General features: G+C 44.1%; 1 protein-coding gene across 5 annotated transcripts in view; it reads right to left on the bottom strand.

The window, feature by feature from the left end:
* ankrd12 (ankyrin repeat domain 12) overlaps positions 1–22,302 on the bottom strand; it is a 304,379-nt gene that overhangs the window by 14,506 nt on the left and 267,571 nt on the right. For all 5 annotated transcript variants that reach the window (XR_011596100.1, XM_070896030.1, XM_070896060.1 and 2 more), the window contains one exon: positions 17,007–21,937. Coding sequence is in view for 4 of the 5 variants with exons in the window: in XM_070896030.1 (XP_070752131.1) it covers positions 17,007–21,937 (4,931 nt within the window). In the remaining variant the exon portion in view is untranslated. The remainder of the gene's footprint in view (positions 1–17,006; positions 21,938–22,302) is intronic.

Here is a 22,302-nt window from a genome sequence, read left to right as displayed (position 1 = left end):
TTCCAAAGACAGCAATTCATGCTGGCTTATTGTTCCATAAGCTTGAACAGTTCTCTAGCACCTCAAGTGACCATTTACAGGGGCCAAGTTTCGGCCTGAGTTGCTCCTGTTTTTTTGGAGCAACTGGTTTAGAATGGAGTATCTTAGAAATTTGAATTCGCGGCATTTAGTTTGCTCCAGTTGTAGTCAGTTAGAACAGTTTCACTTTGGAACAGAATTTTTTTTTCCAAAAGGGGGCGTGTCCGGCCACTTACGCCTGTTTTCAAAGTTTAGGTAGTGAAAATTTACTCCAAACTAACTTAGAATGGAGTAAGTGAAGATTTTTGTACGTTTGAAAAAACCTCGTCTACACTTTAGAAAATCAGGCGTAGGTTACAAATTAAGCGTAGGGAATGGGGGGGGGGGGGGGGGGTTTAAAGGGAAGTTTACAAACATTAAACACTTCAGTTTTACAAATAAAGAGCCATCATCAATAATAAATGATAAATACATCAATAAATCAACCAATAAATCAATCAAAAAAAATTAATTAAAAAAAACAAATAAAACATTTTCTACTTACCGACTGCAGCACCAGGAGTCCTCCAACAGCGTGCTGGGACGGCCCCCCCCAGTGTGTCTCTATCTCTTTGTCTGTCGGTCTGTGTGTCTCTCACTCTGTCTGTCAGTGTGTGTGTTTCTAGCAGCGAGGGGAGTGGGAGAAGGGGGGTGGGAGAAGGGGGGTGGGAGAAGGAGGGGGGGAGGAGGGGGGGAGAGGGGGAGAAGGGAGAGAGGTGGGGAGAAGGGAGAGAGGAGGGAGGGAAGGAGGGAGGGAGGGAAGGAGAGAGGAGGGAAGGAGAGAGGGAAGGAGAGAGGGAGGGAGGGAGGGAAGGAGAGAGGAGGAAGGAGGGGGGAGGGAGGGAGGGAAGAAGAGAGGAGGGAGGGAGGGAGGGAAGGAGAGAGGAGGGAGGGAGGGAAGGAGAGAGAAGGGAGGGAAGGAGAGAGGAGGGAGGGAAGGAGAGAGGAGGGAGGGAGGGAAGGAGAGAGGAGGGAGGGAGGGAAGGAGAGAGGAGGGAGGGAGGGAAGGAGAGAGGAGGAAGGGAGGGAAGGAGAGAGGAGGAAGGGAAGGAGAGGGGAGAGGGGGGAGGAGGAAGGGAGGGAGGGCAGGAGAGGGGAGAGGGGGAAGGGAGAGAAGGAGGGTGAACGGCCGGGCCCAAGACTTCGGGCTGGATTTACAGGTAGGTAGCGTCGGGTCTTTGGGGGGGGGGGAAAGAGTCACGGAGGTCTGGGGGGGGGGGGGGGGGGGAGAGGGGGGAAGAGAAGAGAGAGCGGGGGTCGGGTCGGGTGGGAGGAGCCTTATCCACGCAGCCCCAGTAAGGCCATTTGGCCAGGGCTAGGGGCTGCATGCTTCAGGCCCCTCCCAGAGTTTTGGGTGCCTGGAGCTACTGCACATACGCGCCCACTGCAGCACGCGTGTGCAGAGGCCCTGGCACTGTTTTCAGCGCAGGGACCTGGCTCCGCCCCCCACAGCTCGTGCTGCGCTGCGCCCAACTCCAGAGGGCCTGCAGGGAGCCAGAGAATAGGTAAGTTTTTTTAGGCGCACTTTCTGGCCCGAAACGGCGCAGCCCGAAACTTGGGCCCAGTGTCCAAACTCAAATATGGCGCCATCAACAGCCAAACAGGAAGCTGATATCCACACACACATTTCCAGCAGAGGTTGCCCTCCACCCAAGCTAAAAGTTGCTGAACACAGCCATGTTTCTCACAATGCTATCCTGTGATATTAACTCATTCAGCACAGATTAGGGTTGAACTGGACACCTTCCTAGCTGCACTATAACACTTGTATTTATAAAGTGCCTTTAACGACTAACATTGTAAAACAGCCCATGGAGCTTCACAAGAGCGTTATCAAACAAAATTTGACACCGAGCCACATAAGGTTTTAGGGCAGATGACCAAAAGCATGGTCAAAGAGTTAAGTTTTAAGGAATGTCTTAAAGGAGAAAAGAGAGGTATCGAGGTGAAGAGGTTGGGAGGGAATTGTAGAGCTTAAGGCCATTAGCATCTAAAGGTACGGCCACCAATGGTGGAGTGATTAAAATTAGGGATGGACAGAATGCCAGAATTGGAGGAGCGCAGATATCTTGGAGGGTTGCAGAGCTGGAAATCATGGAGAGATTTGAAAATAAAAATGAGAATTTTAAAATCGAGGCATTGCTTAACCAGGAGCCAGTGTAGGTTAGCGAGCACAGGAGTAATGGGTGAATGGGATTTGGTGCGAATTAGGACACAGGCAGTAGGGTTTTGGATGAGCTCAAGTTTACGGAGGGTAGAACGTGGGAGGCCAGCCAGGAGTGCGTTGGAATAGTCAAGTCTAGAGGTAATAAAGGCATTAACATAGAAAATAGGTGCAGGAGTAGGCAATTCGGCCCTTCGAGCCTGCACCGCCAATGAGTGCAGGGCTGAACATGCAACTTCAGTACCCCATTCCTGCTTTCTCGCCATACCCCTTGATCCCCCTAGTAGTAAGGACTACCTCTAACTCCTTTTTGAATATATTTAGTGAATTGGCTTCAACAACTTCCTGTGGTAGAGAATTCCACAGGTTCACCACTCTCTGGGTGAAGAAGTTTCTCCTCATCTCAGTCCTAAATGGCTTCCCCCTTATCCTTAGACTGTGACCCCTGGCTCTGGACTTCCCCAACATTGGGAACATTCTTCCTGCATCTAACCTGTCTAAACCTGTCAGAATTTTAAACATTTCTATGAGATCCCCTCACATTCTTCTAAACTCCAGTGATTACAAGCCCAGTTGATCCAGTCTTTCTTGATATGTCAGTCCCGCCATCCCAGGAATCAGTCTGGTGAACCTTCGCTGCACTCCTTCAATAGCAAGAATGTCCTTCCTCAAGTTAGGAGATCAAAACTGTACACAATACTCCAGATGTGGCCTCACCAAGGCCCTGTACAACTGTAGTACCTCTCTGCCCCTCTACTCAAATCCCCTCGCTATGAAGGCCAACATGCTATTTGCTTTCTTAACCGTCTGCTGTACCTGCATGCCAACCTTCAATGACAGATGTACCATGACACCCAGGTCTCGTTGCACCTCCCCTTTTCCTAATCTGTCACCATTCAGATAATAGTCTGTCTCACTGTTTTTAAAACCAAAGTGGATAACCTCACATTTATCCACATTAAACTTCATCTGCCGTGCATTTTGCCTACTCACCTAACCTATCCAAGTCACTCTGCAGCCTCATAGTATCCTCCTCGCAGCTCACACTGCCACCCAACTTAGTGTCATCTGCAAATTTGGAGATACTACATTTAATTCCCTCGTCTAAATCATTAATGTACAGTGTAAACAGCTGGGGCCCCAGCACAGAACCTTGCAGCACCCCACTAGTCACTGCCTGCCATTCTGAAAAGTACCCATTTACTCCTACCCTTTGCTTCCTGTCTGCCAACCACTTCTCAATCCACGTCAGCACACTACCCCCAATCCCATGTGCTTTAACTTTGCACATTAATCTCTTGTGTGGGACCTTGTCGAAAGCCTTCTGAAAATCCAAATATACCACATCAACTGGTTTCTCCCTTGTTCACTCTACTGGAAACATCCTCAAAAAATTCCTGAAGATTTGTCAAGCATGATTTCCCTTTCACAAATTCATGCTGACTTGAACCTATCATGTCACCTCTTTGCAAATGCGCTAGGACACCCTTAATAATTGATTCCATCATTTTACCCACTACCTATGTCAGGCTAACCGGTCGATAATTCCCTGTTTTCTCTCTCCCTCCTTTTTTAAAAAGTGGGGTTACATTGGCTACCCTCCACTCCATAGGAACTGATCCAGAGTCTATGGAATGTTGGAAAATGACTGTCAATGCATCCGCTATTTCCAAGGCCACCTCCTTAAGTACTCTGGGATGCAGTCCATCAGGCCCTGGGGATTTATCGGCTTTCAATCCCATCAATTTCCCCAACACAATTTCCCGACTAATAAGGATTTCCCTCAGTTCCTCCTTCTTACTAGACCCTCTGACCTCTTTTATATCCGTAAATAGGTGCAGGAGTAGGCCATTCGGCCCTTCGAGTCTGCACCACCATTCAATAAGATCATGGCTGATCATTCCATATCTATCTCCTTTTTGAATATATCCAATGAACTGGCATCAACAACTCTCTGCGGCAGGGAATTCCACAGGTTAAACAACTCTCTGAGTGAAGAAGTCCTAAATGGCCTACCCCTTATTCTAAGACTGTGTCCCCTGGTGCTGGACTTCCCCAACATTGGGAACATTCTACCTGCATCTAACCTGTCCCGTCCCGTCAGAATCTTGTATGTTACTATGAGATCCCCGCTCATCCTTCAAAACGCCAATGTATAAAGGCCCAGTTGATCCAATCTCTCCTCATATGTTAGTCCAGCCATTTTGGGAATCAGTCTGATGAACCTTCGCTGCACTCCCTCAATAGCAAGAACGTCCTTCCTCAGATTAGGAGACCAAAACTGAACACAATATTTCAGGTGAGGCCTCACCAAGGCCCTGTACAACTGCAGTAAGACCTCCCTGCTCCTATAATCAAATCCCCTAGCTATGAAGGCCAACATACCATTTGCCTTCTTCACTGCCTGCTGCACCTGTATACCAACTTTCAATGACTGATGAACCATGACAGCCAGGTCTCGTTGCACCTCCCCTTTTCCTAATCTGCTGCCATTCAGATAATATTCTGTCTTCGCGTTTTTGCCCCCAAAGTGGATAACCTCATATTTATCCACATTATACTACATCTGTCATGCATTTTCCCACTCACCTAACCTGTCCAAGTCACCCTGCAGCCTCTTAGTGTCCCCCTCACAGCTCACATCGCCACCCAGTTTCTTCATCTAAATCATTGATGTATATTGTAAAGAGCTGGGTTCCCAGCACTGAGCCCTACGGCACTCCACTAGTCACTGCCTGCCATTCTGAAAAGGACCAGTTTATCCCGACTCTCTGCTTCCTGTCTGCCAACCAGTTCTCTATCCACGTCAGTACATTACCCCCAATACCATGTGCTTTAATTTTGCACACCAATCTCGTGTGTGGGACCTTGTCAAAAGCCTTTTGAAAGTCCAAATACACCACAACCAGTGGTTCTCCCTTGTCCACTCTACTCGTTACATCCTCAAAAAATTCCAGAAGATTTGTCAAGCATGATTTCCCCTTTATAAATCCATGCTGACTTGGACCGATCCTGTCACTGCTTTCCAAATGCGCTGCTATTGCATCCTTAATAATTGATTCTAACATTTTTCCCACACTGATGTCAGGCTAACCGGTCTATAATTTCCCGTTTTCTCTCTCCCATCTTTTTTTTAAAAAATGGTGTTGCATTAGCTACCCTCCAGTCCATAGGAACTGATCCAGAGTCGATAGACTGTTGGAAAATGATCACCAATGCATCCACTATTTCTAGGGCCACTACCTTAAGTACTCTGGGATGCAGACCATCAGGCCCTGGGGATTTATCAGCCTTCAACCCCATCAATTTCCCTAACACAATTTCCTGACATAATAAGGATTTCCTTCAGTTCCTCCTTCTCGCTAGACCCTCTGTCCCCTAGTATTTCTGGAAGGTTATTTGTGTCTTCCTTCGTGAAGACAAAACTATAGTATTTGTTCAATTAGTCTGCCATTTCTTTGTTCCCCATTATAAATTCACCTGATTCTGACTGCAAGGGACCTACATTTGTCAACACTAATCTTTTTCTCTTCACATATCTATAGAAGCTTTTGAAGTCAGAATGCCATAAAAACATTCAAAGATTCAGAAAATACAGTGCAGCTAAGAAGAAAATAGCCAACACTAGAAAAAGTGACTTTGATTGTGATTGTGCTACGCCTAAAATTTTGGGCATAAATTTAAGCCCTTTCAAAACTGGAGTAAATGCAGGAAACTTGCGGTCTTTTGCATAGGGGAGGAGCTATGTTAAGTGAGGTTCCAGTAGCTGTAACTCCGAAGGGATACAAATGATCGAGGAAATGTTGATTGTAGTGATGTGACTGTAAAACCAGCATCGGTTATGTGCAAATTACAGCAGAATAAAATAGCGCAACTCCACTCTTACACCATAGTTACATAGAAACTTTCTAGGAAATACCGGCCTGGCGCATTTAGCTACTGAGATTGAGCTTTTTCCAGTAAGTTTCTATGTAGTCAACCATGAATACAACTCAAATTCTCAAAGTAAATACAAAATGGATTCACCAATCCATTGTGTGCTCCTCAGAAGTACCATATGAATAAAATATAATAATAGAATCATAGAATAGTAGAGTACTGAAGGCCACTCGGGCCATCGAGTCCTGCCGGCTCTTTCGAAGAGCATTCCAGTTAGTTGCACTCGCCATATCCCTGCAATTTTTTCTCCTTCAAGTATTTATCAAATTTACATTTGAATCTGCACACCCCACCCTATCAGGCAATGCTTTCCAAAACCTAACCACTCGTTGCGTAAATACATTTTTCCTCGTGTCGCCTCTGGTTCTTTTCCCTATCACCTTAAATCTGTGCCCTCTGGTTATCAATCCTTCAGCCATTGGAAAGAGGTTTTTATTTACTCTATCTAAATCCTTCATGATTTTAAACACCTCTATCAAATCTCCTCTTAGCCTTCCCTGCTCGAAGGAGAACAACCCCAGCGCTTCTCACATCCCTGGAACCATTCTAGTAAATCTCTTCTGTACCTTCACCAAAGCCTGTAACATGTATCTATCATTTATTTATGAGCGAAATTTTTATTAAATTTTTTTTGAATCAACATTCCAAAAAACACAAATCAGTAAATCCTTCATCTGATCCGGTACTATTCTGGTAAATATTAATACAGAACATGAATTTCAAATAATAAAAGTACACATTCTCCCTGCCCCTCAGATCCAGTGTTATACAAACAGATACATTTTGCAGCAGGTAAATCTCCCTCCAACATACCACTTTAAAAAAGTTCCACCGTTAGGAAAAGTTTATATTGTTGCAAAGAATGAAGCAGTTAATGAATTGAAACATTTTACCAGGCCTTTCATGAATATTGCATCAAAATGTAAAGCAAACTGGTGCTTTGATTTTTAATTTTGTACCGTCAATTGTATTAGACAATGCAAGGAGAAGGCTGAATTAGTTGACAGCTTTCATACAGCAGGAATTTGATGTACAAATAATGTTTAGAACAACAACTTTAGAACTTTCCCCTTACCATTAAGGCAGCTACTGAGAACTTTGGTTACTACCCATTTGGTTTGGACAGGAGGACAGGATTATCTATTTTGAGAGATATTTTTTATTCGTTCCGGGATGTGGGCATCACTGGCAAGGCCAGCATTTATTGCCCGTCCCTAATTGTCCTTGAGAAGGTGGTGGTGAGCCACCTTCTTGAACCGCTGCAGTCCTTGTGGTGAAGGAATCCCCATAGTGCTATTGGGGCGGGGGCGGTTCTAGGAGTTTGACCCAGGAACAGCGATATATTTCCAAGTCAGGATGATGTGTAACTTGGAAGGGAACTTGCAGGTGATGGTGCTCCCATGCAGCTGCTGCTCTTGTCCTTCTAGCTGGTTGAGGTCACGAGTTTGGGAGGTGCTGCCGAAGAAGTCTTGGCGAGTTGCTGCAGTGCATCTTGTAGATGGTACACACTGCAGCCATAGTACGCTGGTGATGGAGGGTGCGAATGTTGAAGGTGGTGGATGGGGTGCTAGTAAAGCGGGCTGCTCTCGAGTGATGTTGCAGGTGCACTCATCCACGCAAGTGGAGAGAATTCCATCACACTCCTGATTTGTGCCTGATAGATGATGGAAAGATTTTGGGGAGTAAGGAGGAGAGACACTTGCCGCAGAATACCCAGCCTCTGACCTGCTCCTGTTGCCACAGTATCTATGTGGCTTGTCAATGGTGGCCCTTAAGGATGTTAACATACAAGGCCTTGGACAATGCGGACCTTTTTCCATACCTCGGGAGCCTACTGTCAGCAAGAGCAGACATTGAAGATGAGGTCCAACACCGTCTTGAGTGCGCTAGTGCAGCCTTTGGTCGCCTGAGGAAGAGAATGCTTGAAGACCAGGACCTCAAATCTGGCACCAAGCTTATGGTTTACAGGGCAGTTGTGATACTGGCCCTCCTATATGGCTCAGAGACGTGGACTATATACAGCAGACACTTCAAAACGCTGGAGAAGTACCACCAACGCTGCCTCCACAAGATCCTGAAAATCCACTGGTAGGATAGATGCACCAACACGTCAGTGTTCTCGCTCAGGCCAACATCCCCAGCATCGAAGCATTAACAGTGCTTGATCAGCTCCATTGGTCGGGCCACATCGTCTGCACGCCCGACACGATTCTTCCAAAGCAAGTGCTCTATTCGGACCTTCGACACGGCAAGCAAGTCCCAGGTGGGCAGAGAAAACGCTTCAAGGACACCCTCAAAGCCTCCTTGATAAAGTGCAACATCCCCATCGACACTTGAGAATTCCTGGTCCACGACCACCCAAAGTTGAGGAAGAGCATCCGGGAGGACGCTGAGTACCTTGAGTCACATTGCCATGAGCAAGCAGAAATCAAGCGCAGGCAGAAGGAGCGTGCATCAACCCATGCTCCCCACCCATCCTTTCCTTCAACCACTGTCTTCCCCACCTATGACAAAGACTGTAGGTCCCGCATTGGACTGTTCAGTCCCCTGAGAACTCACTTTTAGAGTGGAAGCAAGTCATCCTCGACTCCAAGTGACTGCCTACGATGATGATTGCAGAAGTACTGTCCAAAAGGTCATCGGTCTGGGCAGCCAAAGCGGAGCCAATTTCCCCCAACATAAAGACCAAGTATGCACTGTCAATTTCAGCAGGAAAGACCCTGATCACCTCAGGCTTACTGGTACCAACTCGACTAGTGAGGCATGAAAAGAAGGGTATAAAGATTGACAGGTTTGGACAGTCCACAGCGAGGACCTAGGAGTAACACTCGGCAGAAGTAGGCACCAAGGAAGAGACCCTTGACGGAACAGAGTTAGGACGGACTGATCATCCGGGGACTATAAAGTATAACTGGCGAGTCTTGTACTTCTTCTGTATTAAACGAACATTAACGGTATCGCCATTGTCTCGTGTGTCATTTGGTATTTAACTCAAGAACCGTCGCAGGCAACTACCAGTCACATGACTGGCGAAATTGCCTTTCGAGCAACAACGATAAAGGTGCAAATTCAGCAAAGGTAATGCCGTTGAGTATCAAGGGGTGGTGGTTAGACTCTCGCTTGTTAGAGGTGGTCATTGCCTGGCACTTGTGTGGTGCAAATGTTACTTGCCACTTGTCAGCCCAAGCCTGAATGTTGTCCAGGTCTTATTACACGCGGGCATGGATGCTTCATTTTCTGAGGAGTTGTGAATGGAACTGATCACTGTGCAATCATCAGCGGACATCCCCACTTCTGACCTTCTGATGGAGAGAACGGCATTGATGAAGCAGCTGAAGATGGTTGGGCACTGCCGTGAGGAACTTCTGCAGCTATGTCCTGGGGCTGGGTCCTGCAACAACCGCAACCATCTTCCTTTGTGTTAAGTATGACTCCACCCAGTGGAGAGTTTTCCCCCCCGATTCCCATTGACTTCAATTTTACAAGGGCTCCTTGATGCCACACTCGGTCAAATGCTGCCTTGATGTCAAGGGCAGTCACTACCACCTCACCTCTGGAATTCAGCTCTTTTGTCCATGTTTGAACCAAGGCTGTAATGAGGTCTTAAGTGGGCTGATATGTGACACCTTACCCACCCAGTGGAAACCAGGTGTATAGGCAGTTAAAATTGACCGGGTGAATTACCTGTCAATTTCCCCACCCAGCGGGTTCCTTCTTTAAATATGCAGATCAGGATCCGATGATGTCATTGGGCGCCGACCGCAATTAACACTGGCCCGATTGGAGAAGTCGCCACAGCTTTCCCGCCAAGGCAAAACAGCAGTAAGAGGATCCTGGACTAGAAGATGCCATTAAGGCAAGTATTTTTTCTTAAACATTCATTGTGGGGGGTAGGAGGAACAGGAGTATTTAAAGACAAGGAAAGTTTAAGCCTCCTTTGTCCCCAGGCTCCCCCTCGCCTCCTACGAGAACCTCCCGATCCCCCTCCCCGTGGACTTACCTACTGCTCCCTCCTGCCAGACAACGTATCAGCAACATGCAGATGAGGCCAAGAAGTTAAAATCGCTGTGGTTGGGTGCGTTTGCCACTCACCCTGCTCCCCCGAATTCTGTTCCCAGTTAAAATCCTCCCTATACATTTCTGAGGACAGGTCATCGACCTGAAACGTTAATTTTGTTTCTCTTTCCACAGATGATGCCCAACGTGCTGAGTGTTTCCAGCATTTTGTTTTAATTTCAGATTTCCAGCATCCGCAGTATCTTGCTTTTTTCTTACTACAAAGTTGCATAATTCAAATATGACGAATTAACATTTTAGCACTCAATTGCTACATTGCTGTATTATACGCAGACAAACTGTTCAGAAATAAGAAGTTGGAAAGTTTGATCAGTTTAGTATATAATATAAAAGAATCATCCCCAAATCATTACGGCTACAGAATTTATAGCAAATACAGGAGGTACCAAGCGGTAGGAAATGCTTGAATGTTCTCCAATTAACTACAGGTTGAACCCCTCTTATCCAGAAGCACCTCTCGTCCAGAACCATTCCCAGCCACCAGGTGGTGCATGCGCAGAACTATGACATGAACAAATTGAAGTCCTTCCTCGCTGCCTTCTCCGCAATCACTGGCCTGACCACCGTCTCGCACCCCACCCACCCCATGATCTCTCTGCCGTACTCCCAGCCCCAAGCCAGCCAGCCTAGATATCCCCTCGCTCAGTACCTGTACCATCCAATTTAACATGACCACCTCTCGTCCGGAAAAATCTCTTATCCAGAACAGACCAGATCCCGAGAGTTCCGGATAAGAGAGGTTCAACCTGTATTGGGAAGGCCGAATTCAGTGTCTTCGGTCTCCGCTATGAACTTCGTTTCTTTGCCACCAATACCATTTCCTCTCACTGGCCACTGTCTGAGACTGAACCAGATTGTTCATAACCTTGGTGTCCTATTTGACCCCGAGCAGAGCTTCTGACGCCATATTCTCTCTATCACCAAGACTGCATACTTCCATCACTGTAATATCACCAGTCTCCACCCCTTCCTCAGCCCATCTGTGGCTGAAATCTTAAAACGTGTTTGTTACCTCCAGACTCCACTATTCCAATGCTCTCCTGGCTGGCCTCCCATCATCCACCCTCCGTAAACTTGAACTCACCCAAAGTTCCTTGCACCCATCAGCCCTGTGCTCGCTGACCTACATTGACAACCGTGCCGACAGTTGTCTGGGCGCTAAGCTCTGGAATTCCCTCCCTAAACCTCTCCATCTCTCACCTCTAACATGTTCCTGAACACCCACCTCTTCAATCAGGCTTTTGGTCACCTGTCCCAATATTTCCTTATGTGGTTCGTGTCAAATTTTGAAAGATAGCACTCCTGTGATATGAGATCAGTGCAGTAGTGAGAAATGATATTGGCTCAGGTGGTCAAGATGTAGAATCAGTTTGGGTGGAGATAAGAAATAATAAGGGAAAGAAGTCACCGGTGGAAGTAGTCTACAGGCCCCCAAACAGTAGCCACTCTGTAGCACAGAGTATAAATCAAGAAATAATGCAGGCTTGTAAGAAAGGTACAGCAATAATCATGGGCGATTTTAATCTTCATATTGATTGTAGCACAGAGTATAAATCAAGAAATAATGCAGGCTTGTAAGAAAGGTACAGCAATAATCATGGGCGATTTTAATCTTCATATTGATTGGACAAACCAATTTGACAAAGGTAGCCTTGAGGAAGAGTTCATAGAGTGTAAGCGAGATGGTTTCTTGGAACAATACATTGTGGAACCAACCAGGGAGCAGACTATTTTAGATCTGATAGTGTGTAATCTGATAATGTGTAATGAGTCTGGATTAATTAATGATCTTGTAGTGAAGGATCCTCTTGGGAAGAGTGATCATAGCATGGTAGAATTTCAAATTCAGTTTGAGGGTGAGAAAGCTAGGTCTCAAACTAGTGTCCTGAACAATAAATAGAGAACAGTTTCACATAACAATGGAAGGAAAGGTAATTACAAAGATATGAAGGCAGAGTTGGTTAAAGTGGACTGGGAAAATATAATAAAGGGTAAGACTATAGAAAAGCAGTGGCAAACATTTAAGGAGATATTTCATAACTCTCAGCAAAGATTTATTCCAGTGAGAAAAAAAAAGATGCGAAGAGAAGGATGAACCATAACTAAGGAAGTAAAGGATGGTACCAAATTGAAAACAAAAGCATACAATGTTGCGAAGGACAGTGGAAGGCCAGAGGATTAGGAAATACTTAAAAAACCAGTAAAGGACGAGTAAAAAAAATGATAAAGATAGAGAAGATAGCAGATGAGAGTAAACTAGCAAGAAATATAAAAAGAGCTTTGACAGGTATATAAAAATGAAGCGAGTAGCTAAAGTGAACATTGGTCCCTTAGAGGATGAGATTGGAGAAGCAATAATGGAAATCAGGGAAATGGCAGAGACTTTGAATAAATATTTTGTATTCACAGTACAGGACACTATAAACATCCCAATAATTGATAATCAAGGAGCTATTGGGGGGACGGGGGACCTACAACAATCACTATCACTAGAGATAAAGTACTAGGTAAACTAATGGGACTAAAGGTGGACAAGTCCCCTGGATCTGATGGCCTGCATCCCAGGGTCTTAAAAGAACTGGCTGCAGAGATAGTGGATGCACTGGTTGTAATCTACCAAAATTCCCTGAATTCTGGAGAGGTCCCAGCAGACTGGAAAATCACAAATGTAACGCCCTATTTAAGAAAGGAAGGAGACAGAAAGCAGGAAACTATAGACCAGTTAGCCGAACATCTGTCATTGGGAAAATTGCTGAAATCCATCATTAAAGGCTCAATTTTCCCCAGTGATTTGCACTGTTTTTTTGGAACAGGCTGCTTTTTTTTGGTCTAAGTTAAAAAATGCACAGTTTCCCCAATCAATTTGCACCAGTGTAATTCAGTTAGTTAAGATTTTTTTTAGGTAAGTTTTTTTTCAGCCAAAGGGGGCATAACCTGCCACCCGCGCCAATTCTGGCCATTTAGGATAGTTTGGCCAGCTGAGAGTTACTCCGGTTTTGCTTAGGCCAGCGTATGTGGCCTCTGCAGTAAAACCTTACTGAGTGTTAAAGAAATCGGTGCAAATAAGGAAATCAGCAGAGGTAAGTGCAGCAGATGCCCGGACAGCAGCAGCAGGAAGGGTGAGAGAGGGGGAAAGAGAGAGAGTGGGGGGGGGGGTAGAAGGGAGTGTAGGGGAAGCCTTTCGGGTGTAGTTAGGTGTGGGGACTGGGAGGGAGGCCATTCAGTCTGGGATAGGGGCGGCATAGCGGACCGGCAAGCCCTTCGGCCTGGGCGAGAAGCGGGACCGGGACGGCACTCGTGGCCAGGGTCGGGCGGGGGAGCGGATAGGAAGGGCACTCGTGGCCAGGGTCGGGCGGGGGAGCGGACAGGGAGGGCACTCGGGGCCAGGGTTGGGCGGACCTGGAGGACACTCGGGGCCAGGGTCGAGCGGGGGAGCGGACTGGGAGGACACTCGGGGCCAGGAGCAGACCGGCAAGCCCTTCGGCTTGGACTAGGAGCGGGACCGGGAGGGCACTCAGGGCTAGGGTCAGGTGGGGGAGTGGACCAGGAGAGCACTCGGGGTCAGGGTCGGCGGGGGAGCGGACCGGCAAGCCCTTCGCCCTGGGTTAGGGTCGGGGTGCGGCTTTAATAATTGGAGGCAAGTTGCTGCAATATATTTTAATGTGTTTTTAAGTTGACGCAGTATGTTTTAGTGTGTTAAGTTGATGCAGTATGTTTTAACGTGTTGGGAGCTGGCTGTATGTTTCACTTTGCAGCCTTAGCTCGCATCGTGTCCCTGGTTACCGTGGCAACCCGATCTTTTTGGCGCAGATCAAGGCTCCACCTCCCTCCGAGGAGACGGGACATGCTGTGCGGTGCCAAATTCGAATTATACATTGGGGAAAGTTTGGCAAAATATTTCTGCCGCATTTCTGGCCTAGAAAACCCAGCGTAACTCTGGCAATACACCAGAAAACGCGCTTGGGGAAAATTGAGCCCTAAGGAAGAAGTAGTAGTAGGACATTTAGAAAATCATAATGCAGTCAAGCAGAGTCAGCATGGTTTTATGAAAGGGAAATCATGTTTGACAAATTTGCTGGAGTTCTTTGAGGATGTAACGAGCAAAGTGGATAAAGGGAAACCAGTTGATGTTGTGTATTTGGATTTCTAGAAGGCATTCAATAAGGTGCCACAGAAAAGGTTACTCCACAAGATAAGAGCTCACGGGGTTGGGGGTAATATATTAACGTGGATAGAGGATTGGCTAACTAACAGAAAGCAGAGTCCGGATAAATGGGTCATTTTCAGGTTGGCAAACTGTAACTAGTGGGGTGCCACAGGGATCAGTGCTGGGACCTCGACTATTTACAATCTATATTAATGACTTGGATGAAGAGACCGAGTGTAACGTAGCCAAAATTGCTGATGATACAAAAATAGGTGAGAAAGCAAGTTGTGAGGAGGATGCAAAGAATCTACAAAGGGATATAGATAGGCTCAGTGAGTGGGCAAAAATTTTGCAGATGGACTATAATGTGGGAAAATGCGAGGTAGGAAAAATAAAAAACTTAATTATTTAAATGGGGAGCAATTACAAAATGCTGCTATACAGAGGGATCTGGGGTTCTTGTACATGAAATGCAAAACGTGAGCATGCAGGTACAGCAAGTAATCAGGAAGGCAAATGGAATGTTGGCCTTGATTGCAAGGGGGATGGAGTATAAAAGTAGGGAAATCCTGCTCCCAACTGTACAGGGCGTTGGTAAGACCACACCTGGAGTACTGCGTACAGTTTTGGTCTCCTTATTTAAGGAAGGATACACTTGCATTGGAGGCAGTTCAGAGAGGTTGATTCCTGAGATGAGGGGGTTGTCATCTGAGGAAAGGTTGAGCAGGTTGGGCCTATACTCATTGGAGTTTAGAAGAATGAGAGGTGATCTTATTGAAACTTATAGGATTCTGAGGGGGCTTGACAGGGTAGATGCAGAGAGGATGTTTCCTCTTATGGGGGAACTAGGGGGCATTATTTCAGAATAAGGGATCGCCCATTTAAAACAGAAATGAGGAGGAATTTCTTCTCTCAGAGGATCATGAATCTTTGGAATCCTCTACCCCAGAGAGATATGGAGACTGGGTTTTTGATTATAGTTAAGATGGAGATAAGACAGATTTTTGACTGAAATGGGAGTCGAGGGCTATGGGGAGCGGGCAGGGAAATGAAGTTGAGGCCAGGATCAGATCATCCATGATCTTATTGAACGATGGAGCAGGCTCGAGGAGCCAAATGGCTTACTCCTATTTCTTATATGTTATGATCTTATGAAGCACCTAGGGACATTTCACTAGGATAAAGGTGCTATATAAATGTAAATTGTTGTTGATTTGCATAGCACCTGGATCCCTAATCTTGAGCACACAAGAATGTTTGCTTCCCCCCCCCCCGCACCCCACCTGATTTCACTTCATTTTTCCTATTTATTTTTGGTCTTTCTTGCTTACAAAAAGAGAGCTTGTTAAAGCCATTCCTCACACCTTTACTACTGTTTCTCCAAGACATGCAACAGTTTGATTACACTTGTAACTCCGTAAAGAACTATAAATAGAGAACAGTTTCACATAACAATGGAAGGAAAGGATGTTATTTGAAGATGTTTTGCGTCACTCAGGCCATTTCAGGATTTCAACACAGGAGTAATCAGTTACTTGTTTTTTTTGCTTTTGTTTCCCTCTTGGTATTCCACTTAATTTCACATAAGTGGAGCTGTACTATATTACCTCTACATGCCTCATCAAACAAAAAGTAAAACACCCAGCAAACATAGCTGAACACTGCTACCTGAGTCAGAAGGTTGTGGCTTCAAGTCCCACTGTATGAAGAAATGTAGGACCTGATCTGTGAAGTCTTTAGGACACAGAAGGTGAAAGGTGCTATATAAATGCAAGTTTTTCCTTTTCTATTAAAAAGCATCCTTCTTCCTTTAAGGAACCTGTTTCAGTAGGCCAGGTCCGAGGACTTGCCTGCGGCCGGTTTTAATGCACAAGGAATGTGCTGCAGGTACAGCTTAGGTTGGGACACTTGCTAATGTATTTCAATTATGCAAATTAGTAGCTGCCTTATTATTTGCTCAAAAATCACCTGTTGGGAAATTGGACGGCCCACATATTTATCGGGTATCTAATTTTCTGACCCACCCTTGCTGTCTGCGAGACCCTAGGTTGGGCCTTGCAAATCAGTGCTACTGTATTCTAGCACGTGTCAAAACCCTCATCAGGAGAAAAGCAACAGTGAAGAAATAATGACAATATACTGTAGGTGTAACATTACACTATTATCTTAGGCTTCAATCTTTCCAACTACATAGCATCTTATGTCCCCTGTATATGGCTCCCACCCCAATGGCAAAAGTGGCTTTGGAAGGAACCCTGTAGTGTAAAGACAATGCCGTCAGTGGGAGCTATTAAGCAATGTTCTCGCTAAATGGTCCCCCCCCATTGTGCCACGTGATCGACGCCAACAAAACAGGTAGACTATTGTTTGAGTGCGGATAGGTTAATTGGGTATTAAAGAAAACTGACTCCATTCCATTATGGAATTCCTTCCAATGGAAGCAGCTAAATATAAAACATCCATTAAAATCCAACATTAAGGACGAAAGAGTTTATTTTATTGTGTACTCCTTGAATAAATAATTCATGCGAGATTGTTATAGTCAACATGCAAACTAAACTTGCTGCTTTGAGCCACTTAAAATAACTGGCTCTATAAATTCTTTTAAGGGAGAACACTTACAGTTGGTATGCAAAGCTTGCTCAAAGGGTTTCCATCCAGCAGGTACGATCCAGTGAATGTAACAAATTCATCATAAAACTGTGGTGCTTGAGGAGTGACACTACATAGGACTTTACGCTTCTCCTCTATTTTCTTTCTAATGTGGAGATATTCATAGTAAGGGTTTGCCTTTTCTGAATGGTAAGGTTGAATCTCTTCCAATTTTAAAGAATCTACAATGGCTGCCAGCGACTGCTGAGTCTTTTCCTTAGCCTGCTGCAATGTGGATTTCACTTGTGCAGGATGTGGAACTCGTGACATCTTTCGTTTATGTGGATGATGCACCTGACCTTCTTCCTCCTCTGTAAACTTAGACTTGCTTTTCACAGGTGTGGATGATTCTGTATCTTTGTCAGACACCGGTGCACAGTTGACAGCAGACTGTTTGCTTTGATTGGCTAATATGTTTGCTCTGTTACGAGTAATCCTCTGAGGAATATCTTGTTCTGTTTGGTCAGCTTCCATTTGCTCTTCGGACTCCTCTTTTGTTGACTCAGTGGACTGCCTTCGTTCATCTGGCGCTGCTTCATACATCATTACAGCATCTTGACCAGCAGGCGTAGAAAGTTGAGAAACTTCCATCTCCAATGAGGAATCTTGGTCCTGAGCTTTACTTTCCAAGGACTGAGGTTGGTCACTTGCTGAATTTGTGTGCGCATGTTCAGTGGAAGGTGTTGCTTCAGGCAGTTCTTCTCTTGGCTCAGATGGCATGTCATCAACTGAGGCTACTGGCATTTTCTCTAATATTGAGCTCTCTTGATTACATGTTGGCTCATGACTGGTTGAAATTATATTTTTTGCACCTTCGTCTGTCTTTTCTTCAGATTCAGTTAACATACTCGGCACAGTCCTCGTTTGGTCCACAAGGTTTTCGTTCACATTATTGCTATCGGATAATGCTGTGGATGATGGAGAGAAATTCTCTTCCAAGCTCTGCATTTCATCTGGTTTGCAATAATTTGAAACATCTTCCACAATCTTCTGACTTGTAAGGTCAGCATTTAGATCATGAGGAGGATATTTAGCATCCTTCTCATCAGCCATTTCTGCACACTCTGAGTGCGGTTTGCACGAACTTGAAGTCTGATCTGTATCTTGCAAAGGTTGAGTTTGTGGTAAATCTTCTTGAGGTGTACACTTTGGCCAAAAGAGCACTCGAGGGGCACCATCACTATCTAATGATGACCGCGTACAAGAAGAATTGGAAGAATGTGTAGGTGAAAAATAAGATGGCGCATCTAGGAGATTTGCCACTTGGGAAGGCTCAGTGCAAGGTCTCTGTGGAGACTTTGATACCAGTTCCGATGTTAACTGGTCTGAACATCCCCACTCTTGTGAAACATTCTGTAATGGGCCAAAAATGTTTTTCTCACAAGCTGCCGAAGATGAATACCCATCATTATTACTGTGTGAAGGGACATCAAGCCTATCAGAAGACATTTCCAATGGTTTATTTGGCTGAATGTCGCCAATCAAACAGTTTAGTTGTGGCTGTACCACAGGAATCTGCTGAGAAGTATTTTGCATTATTACGCTGTTAGGATTTGCATCCTGTGATAAATAATTAGTGCTACTTGGCACAATGACAGCTGGAGGCGCGGAAACAGAGAGCTGTAAACAGGTAGTACTATTAAATGTGGTCTCTTCAGTGCCACTGTCTGGAAGTGGTTCTGGTCGAGGAGAAGTACAGGCTTGGGGTTGTACTACTGGTGAAAAACTATATTGTTTTTCACTTGAAAGTGGCAGGTTACCTTCAAGTTGCTTGTGGGACGGTTTATCATGGTCATTTGCAACGGCTGGTATACTGCATCTCCGAACATCACCTACTAACCGGCATTCATTCTCGTATCTAGCATTATCAGCAGAGACTGATCGCAGATAAGATCCTGAAAGTTTACTGGAATATGGTGATTTAAGTCGATCCGGCAGATCAGCTAAAACATCAGAGTCTCGGTCATATACAGCAGGTGATTTGGCACTGGACAGAAATACTGATTGAGAAAAGGATGACTGAGACTCAGAACCCTCAATAGTGAAATCTGAATCATAGTCTGTTAAAGGCCGTGGAGTTGCTACAGCTGAAGTTTGACAGGAATCTTCTGAACTTGCAACAGAAATCATTGATATAGATCTTGAGGTAAGCCCTGCCCGATCACGTTCTTGTCTGGGAGATGCAGTTAAATTACTCTCACAACTTATGAAAGGTCTTGGTGTATCTGGCAAACTCTGTTTCGCATCAGTGGACAGTGATCTCACATTGTTAACATCTTTGAGCTGCTTGTCTTTAGAGTGCGCCTCTGATGGATCTGAACTTTTTGATCTAGTAAGCTCTTTGCTTGCTGTTGAACTCTTCAGTTTTTCTCGTTCTTTTATTTTTGTAAGCTCAATGCCAGATCGATGCCTCTGTCGTTCCTTCTCTTTCAGCTTTATCTTCTCTTTGTGCTTTTTGTGCCATTGCTCAATCTCTAAATCCTTTAGACTTAGCATTCTTTCAAAGCTGGTCTGCATTAAGTCATCGTTTACTAGTCTCTTCTCTTTTGGCCGCACGTCCTTTGCAGCACTAGAGTCTTTAGACTTCAGTTTGTCAGCTTCTGCTTCTTTAAGCTTTGCTTTAACTGTGACATTCACTGGTCCCCTCTCTTTTGGTCTATCTTTTTCCTTCCTTTCTTTCTCTTTTGTTTCAGGAGTTTTAAGAAAGTCTTCCTTGATTTTATCCTTTGAAGAAAATAATTTATCATGAGATACTTTGCTGCTCTCAACAGTGGTGCGTTTTTTCTCATCTTGTACGTGCTTGGAGTTTATCACAGGCTCGCTCTCTCTTTCCCTGGATTTCTCTTTTTTCTTCTCCTTTTCTAGATCTCTGTCTTTTTCTTTGACTTTAACTTTGTCAGCTTTACTAGGAGTGACTTCTTGCGAGTCTTTTTCAGATAATTTAGCCTTCTTCTCGGTAGCATGCTTTTCTTTTTCCACTTTGTCTTTCATCCCACTGGAATGACGCTCCCTTTCACCTTTTTCTCGCTCATGTTTTTTCTCCACTTTTTCTTTACTCTTTTCTTTTTCCTCAGGTTTTTTGACTGAGAATATATTCTTCAATTTATCATTTTCCCGGTGGATCTTTTCTGCAGTGGAATATAAGATATTAGATCGATCTTTTTCTTTTGTTCTCTCTCCACTGTCTTGTAATTTATTAGGTGTTTTTTCCTGTGGTTTTTCATGAAGCTCAGATTTCTCTTTTTCCAACCTATTTTCATGTTTTATTTTCTTCTCTCTATCAGAATATTTTTTCTCTAACTTTTCCAAGTCCCTCTCTTTAGTTGGGGACTTTTTTTCACTTTTATCTTTGCTTTCCCTCTTTTCTCTATCTGGAGTATCAGATTTGTCTTTATCGGTACCTTTTTCTTTCTCAAACAACTCTGTATGGTCTTTCTTCACAAAGACACTTGAGTAAATTGAGTCGTCTTTGTCCGTAAGCACAATTTCCTTTCTTTCTTCTAGATTTGTAAGTTTAATTTCTTTTTCTTCTTTAGAGTTCTTTTCCTTTTTATTCTTTTTAGACTTTTCCTTCTCTCGGTCCTCTTTGAAAGGTTTTTCTTCCTTACAATATTTCTCCTTTGTTGTTTTATCATCTTTAACTGGAGTTTTATCTTTCAATGACTTTTCTGATAGGACTAAATCAGAGGTTTCATCTTTAAGTGTTTCATTAGTGTCATCGTTTTTGAAGAAGTTCTCTTTCCAGTATTCTCTATCAAACTCAGGATATACCTTCTCATTCTCTTTTTGTCTGTGTTTTCCCTTTTCATTTTCGTGTTCTTTTTTAATTTTGTTTTTCTCTTTATCTTTATGCTTTAGCTTATGCTTTTTTATAACTTTGCCATCCTTGTCAGTCTTTTTAAACACTTCTTCCACATTATCAAACATGCCTGTCTCCTCCTCTTTGCTTCTCTGTCCAGACTTTTCACCAAATTCTACATGCAGATCCTTTTTGCGATGCTTAGTCTTTGTTTTGTACTTAAAAGACTTATTGCTGGAACTCTCAGAGGTGTAGTCAGAGTCTGTAAGGTGATCAAATCGCACAACCTCAGATTGAAAGGACATGTCTGAGGCTCCTGATGATGGGCCAGTTTTGGCATTTTCCTGTTTAAGTGGTTTTGCTCGTTTTTCACTTAACCCACATGCATGTTTAGGTGACTTGGCAGTTGAAAGATGAAATTGATGAGCTGAAGAATCATCTTTCACACATAAAGACTTTCTGAATGAATCCTCCTCTCTTGTACGGTCCACTGAGTCCAAACCAGAGCAAGTGGAGAAAAGCACCAATTTAGCATTTTCCTTCTCTTCTTTCTCCTGCTTGAATTCTTGGTTCTCTTTGTTTTTACTTTGTTTCTTCATTTTTTTCTTTCCTTTTCCCTTCTCTTTCTGTTCAACAGTAACCAGGTTTTCTTTCTTAGTCCTTACATCAGATTTACTGCTATCTGGAACAACATCCAAAGAGCTTGTTGAACAAGTTTTTTTCTCTTGATGTGGCTCATCATCTGAGCTTTCAGAGCTCGATGAAACAAGAACTCTTGGCGATTTCTGCTTTTTAATTTTGAATGGTTTCTGCAATTCTAGTTTTGGTGGTGTTAAATAGCTGCTGTTCTCTTTCACACTGCTCTTTTTACCATCCTTTCTTCGAATCCTTTTCTGATCTACAAGCTTGCCCATTTCTTCCTCCTCTTCATCATCTTCCTCATCATCATCCTTGAATTCGTATTCATCCAGGGCAGATGATGCAACTGATTTGCAGGGTGTCAACTGCTGGTTAGTATCAGTTTTTAATTCTTTTTCTGCTTCGGAATCCTCCACATTGTCATCCACACTAGACGGATTCACAGAAGGTAACTCTTCAGATTCTAGAAGTACAAAAAATGAAGTTTACATAGGATATGGCACTTTTTTCAAGTCCTATAGCAAAAACCTTTGAATGGCGCTCACGGCATAACGACACATAAAACAAAGTTTAAGATCACATTAAGCCCCAACTTGACACATTCCTATTAATTGCATTTTTACAAATGCAAAATGTTCCAATATTCATGGTCAGTAAAATATTATTTCTATTGTGTAATCAGTGTAAAAACCAATCATTCAACAAACCCAATATAACCCAAAGATTCATTATCAGGTATGTGTGCCTACAAAGAAAGAGAACGGGAATAGCAATATTAGAGACCATACCACTAGAATGTGAGAACTTAAATTGTGAAGTGGTATTCAA

The sequence above is a fragment of the Pristiophorus japonicus genome, chromosome 1 (assembly GCF_044704955.1).
Source record: "Pristiophorus japonicus isolate sPriJap1 chromosome 1, sPriJap1.hap1, whole genome shotgun sequence".
Classification (NCBI taxonomy): Eukaryota; Metazoa; Chordata; class Chondrichthyes; family Pristiophoridae; genus Pristiophorus; species Pristiophorus japonicus.
Note: the sequence above shows the minus strand (reverse complement) of the source record. Positions and strands in the feature narration are given on the sequence as shown.